At 33.5% G+C, this 15,018-nt stretch overlaps 1 protein-coding gene across 1 annotated transcript; it reads right to left on the bottom strand.

The window, feature by feature from the left end:
* Positions 1-10,876: 10,876 nt before the first annotated feature.
* LOC131608206 (cholesterol 22-monohydroxylase CYP90B51-like) lies at positions 10,877-14,436 on the bottom strand. Its single transcript, XM_058880131.1, has 8 exons — positions 14,216-14,436; positions 13,628-13,952; positions 13,388-13,540; positions 12,936-13,187; positions 12,650-12,742; positions 12,450-12,528; positions 12,120-12,226; positions 10,877-11,342 (listed from the first exon to the last, which is right to left on the bottom strand). Exons 1-8 carry the CDS (start codon positions 14,416-14,418, stop codon positions 11,097-11,099), a joined length of 1,458 nt encoding a protein of 485 aa, XP_058736114.1. The 5' UTR covers positions 14,419-14,436; the 3' UTR covers positions 10,877-11,096.
* Between the last annotated feature and the right edge of the window lie 582 nt (positions 14,437-15,018).

The following is a 15,018-nucleotide window of genomic DNA, read 5'->3' as shown; positions in this document are numbered from 1 at the left end:
AGATACTACAATTTAAATTTAAGAGTTTATGAAGTTTTTCTAGAGTTTCTCTCTTGGTTACTATCTCTTTTGTCGAATAAATGACTTCAAATACAAGAGAGGGGTTGAATTTTGGTATTTAAAATTCATGTTTATTTTATTTTTTTCGATTAAAATTGAAATTGTGTTAGTATATTTTTAAAAGTGAATAGCACGTGAAAAAATAGTAAAAATAAAAATAAAAAATAAAATAGGACACTTTGGCAGGCATCCTTTTTCAAGAGATTGATATCATGGAGTTATTGATATTGGACATCTAACACAGTCCGTTGACCTTGAAGAGCTTCTTCTCTTTCGACCATGATTTCCTTCCATTTGGCCAACATTTTTACAGCACCACAAAAACCAAGGGACACAATTTCCGTTTCGAGTTCACCCCGATTGACATCTTCTTCAATCTTCCTCAACCGATCCTCAAGATCCTCCACCACCCCAGCTAATTCAATAGGCACTACTACTGCAAAACATGCAAACAACAACCCCAAAGTTACCACGGTTCGCCCCAAAACTGTAGGGACACTGCTAAACTAATGCACTAACATTTTTTTAATTGAAATTTTAAGGTTATAATTACAGTTAATTGCATAACTGTGGTGATATAGTCTGTATTTCCTGGGTTGTGTCCTCAGCTCCCTTAAATAGTTTATCCCTTTTACGTTAATGCAAGCCTTTTCAATTATATTTATTTATAATTAAAAAATAATAGGGATATCACTACGGATCTTTTGTAAAACCGTTGTTACACACTAGAGATTCTTTATATATATTAAACACTAAGTACCCACTCTTTCACCTATAAAAGAAACAACCCTAACACCAACACCGTCGACATCGTCGGGAAGAGGAAAAAACCCTAACACTCATTTTTGTTGTCTATTTTCGTCTCAATGTCGCATTTGAAGAGTAACTCGTCCAAAGGTGCAAAATCTCGATGTGGAAATTTCTATGGTTGTGAGAGTCATATGGTTTCATACCAATACAAGAGGAGTCAAAATAAAGGAAGTCTTATTTGGAGATGTCCAAATTGGTGGAGTAGTAAAACATGTAATTTGTTCATATGGGATGATGAACGAAAATTGGAAGATGAGAGTAGTATGATGCTAGAGTTGGAATCTGTTGGGTATTTGAAGGTTATGTATACGGATTTAAAAAAGAAGAACAAGAATTTGAAGAACAAACTGAAGTCAGAGAGATTTTATAGAAATTTGAAGATGTCATGTTTTCTTATATCTTTTTATGTTTGATATTTACTTTGTTATAAAATGTAATAGTTGAATTAGGGTTTGAAATGTGAAAATGTTATGTTTTCTTATATCCTTTATGTTTAATATTTACTTTGTTATGAAATGTAAAAGTTGAAGATGCAGTGAACTTGACAGGAATATGCAACTATCAGAAGGTTTCTTACGAGTAAGTTCATCGCAATAATTTTCATTATGTGTTTTATATATTTTGTAGTTTAAGTTGACTGTTTAGGTTAAATGTTTAAGTTGATAACCGTAAGAGAGTTAAGTAGATTAAAACTTCATTAAGTGTAGATAATATTTCGTCTTAATTTTCAAATAATTATGTGAATAAAACCTAATTTCATAGGTCTTAATTAAGTGTAGATAATATAGTGTAAGTCTCATCCCTTTCTTATTTTTCAATAAAAACAGTTTCATCTGTCTTCAAGTAAAAAAATTTGGGCCTCTCCTTGAGCTGTAAGTCCCAAACCTTTTCAGTAAATACCTTCTTTTGGGCTTCTTCTTGAGCTGTAAGTCCCAAACCCTTTCTGTAAATACCTTCTTTTAGGCTTCTTCTTGAGCTGTAAGTCCCATACATCTTTTCAAATACCTTTTTAGGCTTCTCCTTGAGCTGTAAGTTCCAATCATCTTTTCAAATACCTTTTTGGGCTTCTCCTTGAGTATAAGTCCAAACCCTTTTCTTTCGTTCACCTGTTTTCAAAAACATTTAACTATTTTCAACAAAATCTTCAACTGTTTTAAAAAAAACTTTCAAAAAGACATTCATGTGTTTTCAATTCAAAATCTTGGGTTTCTGCTTGAGTTGTAAGTCCCAATCATCTTTCATTTGTTTTTCATAAACAATATTCCTGGGCCTTAATCACAGTGTAAGACCCAACACCTTTTCAATTTCAGTTTTCTTGGGCCTTGATCAGAGTGTAAGACCCAACACTTTTCTTTTCATTTCATAATTCATAGTTCACAAAACACTAAAAAAATATCAAAAAAACATTTCCCAGCATTCATTCATGATCAATAAACTGTTCATCATTCATTCAATGTATACTTGTTATAACTGTTGTCATACCCCAATTTTTGACCCTAAGATCATACATCATTTGCATTTCAATCATCAATCAAGATCACAATCTTGAGGTATCATTTTGTCTTTGAGGGGAATCATCAAGCACTTTTAGCTTTTTATTTGTTTTATACTAACCAAAATCCAAAAATATGTATTTTGTCTCTTTTGTTTATATTTTACAGGTAAAAGATCGGGCAAAAATCAAAACAGTGCAAGAAAACAATTTTTGGAAATTTGAAGGTGGAAATCGATTTCCTACAGAGGTAAATCGATTTCCTGGGGCAAAAATTCAAAAAATTAAGGAGGGAAGCATGACATCATTTTGGCACCAATTTTCTTTGATCATTTTTGTCATTTTACCAATTTTCCACCTCACCAAAATTAATTCCCTTCATTAAACCCCATTTTACCATTTTTACCATTTAAATACCATTTAAACACCAATTAAACACAAGTTAATTACCAAATGCAAAAAGACCAAATTGCCACTACTCTTGCTCCCATCCTATAAATAGAGGTCTCTACTCTCTCATTTCTCAAGCTTGGAGAGCCAAAAAATTGCTTGCAAATTCATTTCTCATCCTTTCCAAAACCCTCACCCAAATTTCATTTTCATAGAATTAGTGAGATTCACATTGAATCTTACTAGTTTTGAACTAAACCTCCTACATTTCTCCCTTTTCTTTGTTTGTTCATCTCCAATTTTGAAGGATCTACACACTTTGTGCTTGTTCTTGAAGCTATTTCAACATTTGATTCAAGAATTGGTAAATTCCTAAACTCTAAGATGTAGATCTTTGTTGCTTGTGTTCAATGCATCTTTGATGCTATATTTGTCATATTTGATGGTGAATTGATGGAAAATTCATGCTCCAATTGATATGTGATCATAAGGTGTTTGTATGTTTGCTTAAGTCAAGTTTTATGCTTCCTAATGCTGATTTTTTGAAAGCTGCGTGCAGGAAATCGATTTCCCTCTGTAGGAAATCAATTTCCACCTTGTTTTTATGTCAATTTTGAACTCTGCACTCAGGAAATCGATTTCCTACAGAGGTAAATCGATTTCCAGTGAGGCAGAATGCTTGTTTTTGCTATTTTTGACTTGTTTTGGGTTCTAACTCTTCTTCTACTCCATTCTTTTGATATTTTTTTTGAATCACAAATTAGAAGCCTAATTTCTCTCTAATATCAATGGACTTAGGGCGTCGATAGGATGAGAATCCAAATCCGCAAAATTAAGTGATTGAAATTATGGATGAAAGGAGCTTTTGAATGTGGTTCCATCTTTTGCTTCTCTTTATTTTGATCGATGAAAGTCTTAATACCTTAAGAATTCTTATGGATTCTTGGTAAAGACTAGATCACTCGCCATTTTTCTTTTCGTGCGGTATTGCTTTCGGAGAGTGATCTACATATCGCTTCTCTCGCATGCATTAGCACATAAAGTTTTGACCGGCCTCATTGTAGGGTGATTTCTACATAAATCACTTGGCGATCTGCTTAACATAGCGCAATATTTCGTGTCCCGAATAAATAAAAGATCAAATATGGAAGAGAATTGTATGCGGTTGATTTAAGACTTATGGAAATTTATCGTGTAGTCGCTATGATTTTATCAAGCTTCTGATAAATGTCCATTGAATTTAAATCCGAGAACATCCTTCACTCACCATCGATCTTTCTTACTAACTTTGATAACATACTTGACAAGTTTCAAGATGGTTATCTTTAACATCTAACAATTGACTTTAATTTCCGCAATTTATTATATTGCTCTTTATATTTTGCTTTATGCTTTACTTTATCATTTCATCATATTTACATTCCGCCATTTTCTCTTTGTCCATTTGGACGTTTATATTCCGCTATTTTCTCTTTGTCCATTTGGACACTATGTTTATGTTTCCGCTATTTTCTTTTTGTCCACTTGGACCATACTTTACTTTTATGCTAAAACACTAATAAACAACAAAAATCTAAAAAAACGCTTAAGGCTCTCTTTCGGACTATTGGTTATTATCCCGAGCATTATGGAGATTTGGACTTATGGACTTAGTACCTCTGGACTCTTATTCCGTTATTACTCTGTTGTTATTCTGTCTGTCTGGCATTGGATTGTTGTCTGTTTGTACATGCAGGTATTTCCTTGAAAGTCCTTGATGGCTAATTCCAAGGCATTGATATAAGGATTTTACCCGAAAATAGCCGTTACTCTGCCCGATTTCCGTCAGAATTTTAATGTGCTTAATGCAAAGTGGTGCTAAAGATAATAAGTTCATCTGGATCCCCAAGTGATAATGTGTTGGTTTAGTGTCGATATTCCAAAGGATGGGAAATCTACCTTGACTCATAATGTCAAGTGTTGGCTTCTTCTTCGGTTAGACCGTTCTTTTCCTTAGCTTTTATTTTACGCAATAGGATAGCCTCTTCATCTCCTCCCATTCTTAAATTTTCAAAATCATCTCCCTTTTTCCAAAACCTTCTTATGTTTGTAAAACCTCTTTTAAAACCTTTTTCTTTAAAATATATTTTGCCCTTAGTGGCTTTTCTTCAAAAGTTTAGACACGATTAATTGTCGAAACGAGTGGTTATACCCCACGATTTTGAAATTGATTGATATAATGAGATCTTTTCCGCGTGAGAGAGCTAGTGGCATACTCGTTGATTTTATCCGAGTTGGAGCCCTTCTTTCATTTGCGATGCAAAGAACTCATTTGTTCTCATGCTCAAGATCAATGGCTGAGTATTTCTCTCCGACGACGATAAAGTGTTTATTCGTTTTTTAAACGTTTTCCCTTTAAAGCGGAACTACATTAGCTCTGACTTCTCCATTGCACCGAGGAGGTATGTAGGCACAAAGCTTAATACTTTGCCGAGCTTATTTTAAAAATAAAACAAACCCTTTTTTAGCACACACACACAACACAGATTTTCAAAAAGGTTCCTGTGGAGTACCACAGATATGAGGGGTGCTTAAAACCTTCCCCTCGTATAATCAACACCCGTACCTAAGATCTCTTCTTTTTGTTTTTTAAAACAAACTTTGGGTTTTCTTCGTTCTTTTCCCTTTTCCTTTGGAAACAATAAAGCGCGGTGGCGACTTTCACTGAAATATTGAGTCGAGTCAATCCTATGGCTCTGATCTCAGATTTTCCCCGCTACAACTGTCATATTTCATCATATCTATTATACATGTTGCATCTATCATATTTTGTCATTATAGTTGTTATAACTGTCATATTTCATCATATCTGTTATATATGTCAAATATAAACTGTATATATACTCTGCTTAGATCTCCGTCAAAGAAAACCCTAAGAAAAACACTTGTGTATATATATATATATATATATATATATATATATATATATAGGGAGCATATCAAGTGAGAGCATTTTATAATGAGAGATGAGAGGAATAAACATCAACCATTGGATTCATCAAGAGAGAGAATGTTAATACATTAATGTGGCTATTAATTTCTCTCTCTTGATGAATTTAATGGTTGATGTTTATTCCTCTAATCTCTCATTATAAAATGCTCTCACTTGATATGCTCCTTATATATATATATATATATATATATATATATATATATATGTATGTATATATATATATCATATGAGAATGAGTAAGTTATATGAATATGTGAGAATGTAATAACAGCCATTGGATTTATATTTAATGGTTGAGATTAAAAGATATTTTATTAAATTTGATTAATATTTTCTCTTTCCTCTTAATGACACATGATTTATTAATGATCACAATTTAATCTCACCCATTCCTTTTTCAATCTAATGGTTCTTATTCATTCTCACATTCTCATATAACCTATCCATTTTCTCTCTCTCTCTCTCTCTCTCTCTCTCTATATATATATATATATATATATATATATATATATATATATATATATATATATATATATATATATATATATATATATATATATATATATATATATATATATATATATATATATATATGACTGAGACCAGGAATGAGGATTAATTCCCGGTGAAGCCTCTCCTAATTAGACAACATAGTTTTTCATCCCTAAAGATGAATTATTCTCGGTAAAACCTCTTAAAACCCTTAGATCAAACAATAGGGCTCATCCACCTGAAGATGATTATTTCTCGGTGAAACCTCTTACCGTCTTGCTTAGAGTCAAATTAGGAAAACCAACATAGCTTTCTCTTGTGCTATAACACGGATCCTCGGTGACCCTCGATTAGCCTCTTCCTAGGCTCACAATACAAGGACCCACAAGCTTCTTAGAGGTTTTCCTTCAGCTTTCTCTTGAGCTTTTATACAAGGACCCTTAAGCTTCCTAAAAGCATAGGACATGACATAGTTACCTTTATCCAACACCTGTGAGAACTCAATTCTTATAACAACCAATCACAATCATTCAAGTGTTCACTTAATCTCTGTATTGAGTATTTCCCCTTTAGAGAAAGAGGTGTGGAAAGTCTCAATTCTCAATATCCCAATCATCCCCAGTGGATTCACCCTCAATCTCGGGCTTTGTACGAGACAAAAATAGAGTCATTCATAGTCTCAAAAACTCCAAAAGTCCACCCTTTCAGAACTTTTCTCCTAAGTGAGTCAGCCTCAATATTGGGCTTTGTACAAGACAATAATAATTCAAACTTAGTAGAGTCTTTCCTGTCAGAGTCAGCCTCAATCTTGGGCTTTGTACAAGACAAAAATAAATCATCACTCAAAAGTTTCATTCCCCTATGAGTTAGCCTCAATTCTGGGCTTAGTACAGAACAGATAAAACTTTCCAGTCAAATAAACTCAGCAGAGTAATCCCCAAATAGAGTCAGTTTCAAACTTCTCTTTTAAAATCTCAATCTTGGGCCTTGTACAAGACACTCAAAAATTCAAATCTTTTCTCCAAAGGTGAGACATGATTCATCTCTATGGAAGAGACATTTCTTCTATTACACCACATTAAAAAATACTAGCATTATCAAATCATTTTCCCATTTAGGTGATGTAAGAGGAACGCTCTATTGATTTCTATCCAGGCTGTTGTCTCTCCCGAATGGTTGAAAAACAGTTCTTTCATTTAAGAGATTGTAATTGGCATACTTGCGTCATTCAAGTAAGGTCCCTCTCTTATTATGAAAAGAACATTTTCTGCTGCTTTCCAAAAAAATTGTGGTGGAATGTGAAACATCTCTCCGTTAAGATGACGACTTGTCTCTTTCCCTCACTAGAGATCAACCTTTTAACTTCAATCTTGGGCTTTGAACAAGACACAAATTCAATCATCTTTGTCTACTAGTTCCCCGAACTACAGTTGCTCTGACTTCCTCTAGGGATATGTAGGCATGAGGTTCACAAGAATCTTTGCGAGCAAACAAAACCAAAAACCTAGTTAGGTTCCCCGTCTTTTCAATCAATTTTCTCGCTCTCTCTCCTTTCACAAAGGATAAACTTTCCTAGTAAAAAGTAAGCACAAACCAACCACGGATAAAAACACATAAGAGCTCTCGTAGAGCACTACAGATACTTAGGGTGCTAATACCTTCCCTCTGTATAACCAACCTGTCCATCCTTCGATCTCTCTCAGGTGCTCTCCACATGTACCAACCTAGGGTTTATTAAGAACTTTTCCCTCTTCCTCCTCGTAGGATAGATTAAAAGTTTGTGTTACGCGTCTTCTATAACTAAAAGAAACCCCTAGGAAATCCCTGGCACCCCTTCTGCCGGGTGGTGCTGTTTCCGCTCGTGACACTTACCAAACACCTTTTTTCCCCTCCATAGAATCAGCCTTCGCCACTCCCCTGGAGGGTATTAAATCATAAATATACAAAACCATAATTGCTTTTATATCTTTATCAGCCTCATTAAGAGCTTCTTAAGACAAAATAACTTTTGGCACATTTAAAGAAATATTTCGAAGACTAGAATCGCCTCCGCTGTCCTGTGCAACTAGTTTTCCCATCAAGAATAGGGTAAACAATGCAAAATTCCTCATGAGCCGGAAGAAAAAGAGGATTATCCAATAAGTAATTAGGTTTAAAAACTTCAATTATCAATGTAAACCTTGAAGAGTCGGTTTTTAGCATGACGAAAGGAAACAAGCCCATGACTAACGACACCCTTTGAAGCGGGACATACTTCAAAAAGATGAAATAAGAGATCTTGAGAAGTTGAATACGTGTTCCCCTAGTATTCATACCGGTATTCATACTAGTATTTGAATACTCGGATGAAACCCTAGGCACAGGGGTGGAGTTGTGAAGGGGAAACGCGAAGGTGATCCAAATCCTCTTTCTCGAAAGAGGTTTGCGGAAGACGAACGCCTAACTCTTGAAAAATTCAGGCATATAGAGGGATAAAACACCCTCAAAACTTGGGAAATATTCTTTTTCGGTCTGAACCGATAAGATTTCTCAATCGGAAAAAACCCTATTTCTAGAGGACCAAATGGAATTCTTTCTCTTGAATAAAACCAGATTAGTGGGTTAAATACATTGGTTCGACCCAAGAATAGTCTTCCACCGTGATTGTCGTCATCAAACCAGTGGGTCAAGTAAAGACTGAGGATTCACGAAGTAGAACAAGGTGATATGAAATAGACGAGCATGTTGTAAAGATAAAGATAGAAAATTGGGAAGTAGTGCCCAAACTATTATATGGAAAGGCAAAATGAAGATCAATGGTCCAGATCAAGCAACCCGAGAGTAACACGCTTTTTGTCCCAACAATCCACCTGAGAGTGGAAAACACTCGAGTACCCTAGATAGGGTAATCGATTCCTAACCCATGTACCTATGGTGGCGTGTTGAAAATTAAGGGAGACAAGAAAGGCATTAAATGCGCTCATTGTTTTTATGAAGAACTCCAAACGTTTCAATTTTCAAAGTAACCAAGATAAATATTCAATATAACTGACCAAAGATACTGAAGACTTCTCGGCCCCCAAGATCCTCGATAAGTCTTGGGAGCAACTGTTCTAGGCCAGTCGTATCTCCATCGATCTGGCCATATCTCTGTTGGTCTGACCACCTTGAAAGGGAACATCTCAGATTCGAACGTATCAACCAGGCACTATCATGTATCCAACTGCGGGGATTCATGCCTCAAGCGTATCCAATGGTCCTCTGCATTTCATGCCTGAAAGATAGCAAACCAGTTATTTCTCTTCCTTATATATATATATATATATATATATATATATATATATATATATATATATATATATATATATATATATATATATATGTGTGTGTGTGTGTGTGTGTGTTATGTGTGTGTTATGTGTTGTGTGTTGTGTGTGTGTATGTGTGTGTTATGTGTTGTGTGTTGTGTGTGTGTGTGGAATGACACAATTTGAATACTCTCTCATTATTAACATACAAACTTTAGCGTTGAAGTGTTAACCTTGCAGGTATATCTCTGCTCCGCCGTATCGAAAACTCCCCTCTGCCACACCTTTCGCAACTCTTCCCCTTTTCTGATTCTAGAACAGAACAGTGGACATAAACTGTGAAAAAACTCACATATAATGAAAAATCTCACAGAGAAAATTTTGGAGAGAAAAATAGGCCAAATAATTATGTTTATCTCTTTATACTTTCACTATTTATTTATTTTCGTTGTGTTTACATGCTTCTTCTACTTTAAATTTTTTTAAATTTATTCAGTTGTTTTTTTTGGGTATACTTGCAAAAATATTTAAACAATTGTTATTATCTAAGAAGTTTTTAATTGAACATCATCTAATTGATTTCTCATATATTTTCATTCAACTATTTTGGGAGGTCTTCTAACCAAGGAATCTACATGCCACCCTTAAAATTAAACATGTCACCCTTTGTCTAAAGTCATTAATTTTTAAAAAATATACGTTCTACCGGAAATTTGGGGGGTGTATCAGAAATTTCGAAAAAAAAGCTGGATTTTTAAAAATTTCTGTGAGTTTTTACCGGAAATTTTGAAAAAATCCTTGGGTGATACCGGAAATTTTGAAATTTCCGGTACTTTCTACCGTAAATTTCAAAATTTCCTGTATTTTGTATCTGAAATTTTGAAATTTTTTATACTTTTTGTATGGGGGGGTGCCATGTTTAATTTAGGGGGTACCCTGTAGATTCTTCCTTCTAACCCTTAGATTTAAAGTCTCTTTGGGCTTTGCAATTGTCTTGAGTTCAATTACTTCTTGCACCTCCATATTATCAATTCCTTTTCTAAAAGTGATAAATCTAACTGTCAACAATTTAGTTGGGTTTTAAAATTTTAAGGCAATGTCCTAATTATCACATAATAAAAAGTAATAACAATTTGAAACAGTTTGTATCACAAAAGACAAATTCAAATTTGGCAAATGTTGTTTGGTTCCAAACCACAGCATATATAGTTGATGCAATTAATGACCTTTCATACTGGTTAAATTTTAAACAAACCATCCAACTCAGTTCAGTATTTCTCAAACTAAACCACCGACTACACGTTAAAAAAGCTAAAATCAATCATACTCTAAAGTTATGAATAAACTAAGACGTAATAGAATAAGCACTAAACATTATTAGATGTTTGCGTTGCAAATAAAAAATACAAAAGAACGTTACATTACAACCACGATGAAAAAGTGCACATATGACATGCAGTACTGGATTTGTGAATCAAACACATAAAATTTACAAATGTGTACATGTATTATAGTAATGAGAAACAAAATAACCTAATATCTATTTTGTTCATACTACAGAGTGGGCTTGGGCTTAGGTTTGGGCTTGGGGTTGGGTTTGGACTCTGATTTGTAGACCTTTAGGAAACTCAACAAAAGGGTATGCAATAGGTTGATCAACAACATCAACTAGCTCCCAATTATAGTTCAGGATAATATGGTGTATGAAAACTGCCATTTCAAGTTTAGCTAACTCTGATCCTGCACATAGTCTTGGTCCTCCTCCAAATGGCATAAAGTTACTGTTTATATTTCCACAATTTCCATATTTACTATTACCCTGCAATTACAACTTTGTCGTCAATTATCTCTATTACACTTACGCTTCTAAAAGAGGTGTGTCTGTATCTATGTCAGATGCTAACTCTAATACAACACGACACGACATTTATGACAGTGTTTAACTTTTTTTATTTTCAAATTATTACTGATATGTCATTGTCGTTGTCGTGTTCGGTGTTTGTGTGTCCGTACCTCTCTTACTCGATTACCATTTTTTTATGTGTATTTTCTAATATAATTCCAAAAGCTTTTGCTAACTTAGTTTGATAAAGTTACTTAAAAAAACATGAGAAAGGAAAAGGACAGGCACAAATGCACGTGCAAGTAAAAGGCCCACATTTACACAGACATTAAATTGTACTGGAATCATAGGGCCCTGCCCACACGTGCACAAAAATAGGTCATTGGTATCATGGTTGCATCAAGTGGGACCATATGTTTACAATATCCTTCTTCGCCGATTAAGACACTTCATCACAGAGCTTTTCAATGTTTTTGTTAAAAACTTAAAATCGAATAATATACGGTCTAAATACGTGGAAACAATCTTTTATCGTTTAAAATGGTTTTGTAGGAATAAGTTATACTGAATGACATTTTTTAACACGGCGTCAAAAAATTTGTTTAAAACTATTCAAAGACCAATTTAGTTCAAATACTTGGTGTTGGAACCTATGTTTAATTTGTGCTTATTAATCTTTGTCTAATAAATTATTTGAACATTGGCTTTAATAAGAAAAAGAAAAGTGCAAGAATGGTTATGAGTAAAAGTTACCTTCCATCTCCAAGGATTGAAGTGTTGAGGTTGGTCAAAATTTGAAGGATCTAAATGCACCGCTGAAATCACAGGAAGAACTTTCCACCCACATGGAATGTCATAACCTTTCAAACACAAACATACATTTTCAATACTCATATTTCCTTTTTACCATAACACCTAAACCAACCTTTCCTCTTTCTTTTTCTTCTTTCCATAATTGAATAGTTTCAAAACACCTTTTAACCGAAAATATTGTCATAGAGACAAGTTCTACATTATAGTAAAATCTAACATAATTGATGTGCCTCTTGTCATCAGAAGTAAAAGAAAAACATAATTACTTACCTTTGTACCAAACATCTTTGATAGCCTTCCTATGGAGGAACCTCACAACATTTCCCAATCTTAGTGTTTCATTCACAACCTTTTCAAATAAATGCCAAAACAAATAGCATATTAGTACAGTACTACTTTTTTTTAGTACCACTTAAATATAAAACAATAATTATTTATGAATTACAAAATAAATTAATTAAGGGACTTACACAATGAGTAAAATCCATTTTTTTATAATCATCCCAAGTTAATTCATTTTCTCCAGCTTTCTTTTTGCACCTGGCTATTTCTCTATGTTCTTCCTATTATTTATATATATATAAAAAAAAAAAGACTATAATTAGTATAGTTGTAAAGTTGTAGGACTTTTTCCTTTCAAAAAAAAAAAAAAAGTTGTAGGACTTTTTATTATGTGTACTATTTAATGGTGAACAGTAAAAAATAAACACATGTTAGTTAGAAAATTTTGCACGTATGATTTTGTGAGAAAGTTACCCTTAATTGTTCCATAGCTTGAGGACAACCAGGCAAAAAGTAGATGGCTAGAGATATAGCTACAGATGATGTTTCATGACCAGCAAACAGCAAACTCAGAATCAAGTCAAGAATTTGCTCAGTTGAAAGATTTGAATGCTTTAGAACCCAATTCAAAAGATCATTTTCTTCCAATCCTTTTTTTCCTTCTTGCATTCTTTTCATTCTTTCTTCCATTTTTCTCTCTATGAACTTCAATATGGTCTTCCTAGACTGTAAAAAATGATTTACTATTAATTAGGAAAACATCAAAAAACATTTCATAATATTTATTATTATTTTTTGTCAAATAATCTATTGACCAAAATTTCATCATAATAAAAAAATATCGCACATTCAAATTTGCGTCTCTTGCAATCTAATGTCACTGCACAGTTGCCAACTGAACTGAGTTACAGACTTAATAATATTACCTTTAATGCCTTTCTGTATGCAGTTCCTGGCAAATTCAAAGGAGCAGAAACAACACCTTTCATAAAAGAGACATACTCTTTTTTCAACTCTTCTGTCTCAAGATTCCATGGATCCAAACTCATGATTTGTTTCGCCATTAAATTGAAGGTGAACTGCATGCATTTAAGAGAGAGAAAACTTTTATTTGACTAGAAATATAAATATAAAAATTTGACAAGAACTAAAAGAAAAAAAGTTACCTTTTTTGCTTCACTTTGAGCTGAGAATGTACAATCATTTTTCCAAGAGCTTAAAACCAAAAGGGTATGATTCTCCATATCTTTCAAAAAATGTGTTTTAAGCCTAGCATGGCTCATGAAATTAAGTGAAATATTCCTCATGTCTCTATGCATGTCACCTACTAAAACCAACATTGACCATTTCCCAAGTATTCCACCAATGCTTCTAGGATAACTAACCTCAAACAATTTTCCATCATTTTGTAATATGAACTTATTGAACTCTGCATCTACTGATACAATTGCTGGTTCTCCAAACAAGTTTGACTTGTAAATTGTACCATACCTGCACATATACGACAAGTTTTAATTAAATATATTTTTTTGACAAATAATTCAATGGCTAAAATTCATCCTTTAAAAATAAATAAGTATGATGTCGCAGGTTCAATCATGCGCGCTTACATCTGATATCTTTGCACGACTACCAACGAGTTGTGAGCTGTCTTAATGAGACTTTTTTTTTTTTCTTTTTGAAGTTTAGTACTTTTTTTCTTGTTGAAACCGAAAATGGAGGGAGGGGTGCTGATAGTAATTAAATATATTTACCTTGCTATGTGATTCTCCATAAATTCTCCCATTGTAGTGGCGGAATAAGGCTTCAAATAACCAATGGTTTCTCCAATAAAGGGCCACCCCATTTTTCCAGGTGGAAGATAAAACTTTGTTTTCTTTCTTTTGATGAAAAAGAAGAACAAAGTGAGAGCAAGAATGGAAGAAAGAAAACACAAAGTCAAGAGTGGGTTAGACATGAAGATAGCTAGCTTAATTTTTTTGACTTGAATGGAAGCAGAACTTAGCTAATGAAAAGTGAAGGTAATAGCCAATAGGGTGCTTTTATAAGCTCCCTTTTCTGTCTTTAAGCAGAAAAGAAACAGCGGAAAGTAGCGAAGAATTTGGCTTTACACTTTGGAAAAACATGCTATACACAATTATTAGCTACTAATTTATGTTTTAATCCATATTAGTTACTCATAATCCATAGCTACTAATGACCTGCTTAATATAATATGAATTGATTTTGTAATCATTTAGTCCAATCAAATTAAAGTGTAAATCAACGATTACTAAGAGCATCTCCAATGGTGGTACTCCCTCCGTCCCACAATGAGTGACCCATTTGAAATAAAATGATGTCCTAAAATGAATGACCCATTTCAATTTCCAATACACTTTTTCCAATTTTACCCTCTAATTATTAAATTTTTCATCATTTCCAATACATAATAAGGGTAGTATAGTAAAAATATTATTCTCTCTCTTACTTTTAATTACTTTTCTTAATCTGTGTGAAATGGTGGGCTGGATCATTCATTGTGGGACGGAGGGAGTATTTTTCTTTGAGTTCTCCA

This window comes from Vicia villosa, linkage group LG1 (assembly GCF_029867415.1).
Source record: "Vicia villosa cultivar HV-30 ecotype Madison, WI linkage group LG1, Vvil1.0, whole genome shotgun sequence".
Classification (NCBI taxonomy): Eukaryota; Viridiplantae; Streptophyta; class Magnoliopsida; order Fabales; family Fabaceae; genus Vicia; species Vicia villosa.
The sequence above is the reverse complement of the archived record's forward strand: the minus strand, read 5'-3'. Positions and strand labels throughout refer to the sequence as shown.

What these genes read in the sequence shown, in the direction of transcription:
- LOC131608206 (XM_058880131.1), bottom strand. Translation starts at nt 14,418, where the DNA reads ATGTCTAACCCACTCTTGACTTTGTGTTTTCTTTCTTCCATTCTTGCT. An exon ending in CATACAGAAAGGCATTAAAG is followed by an intron (nt 13,188 to 13,387) that starts GTAATATTATTA and finishes CATTTTTTACAG; the next exon opens with TCTAGGAAGACCATATTGAA. An exon ending in AAGCTATGGAACAATTAAGG is followed by an intron (nt 12,743 to 12,935) that starts GTAACTTTCTCA and finishes TATAAATAATAG; the next exon opens with GAAGAACATAGAGAAATAGC.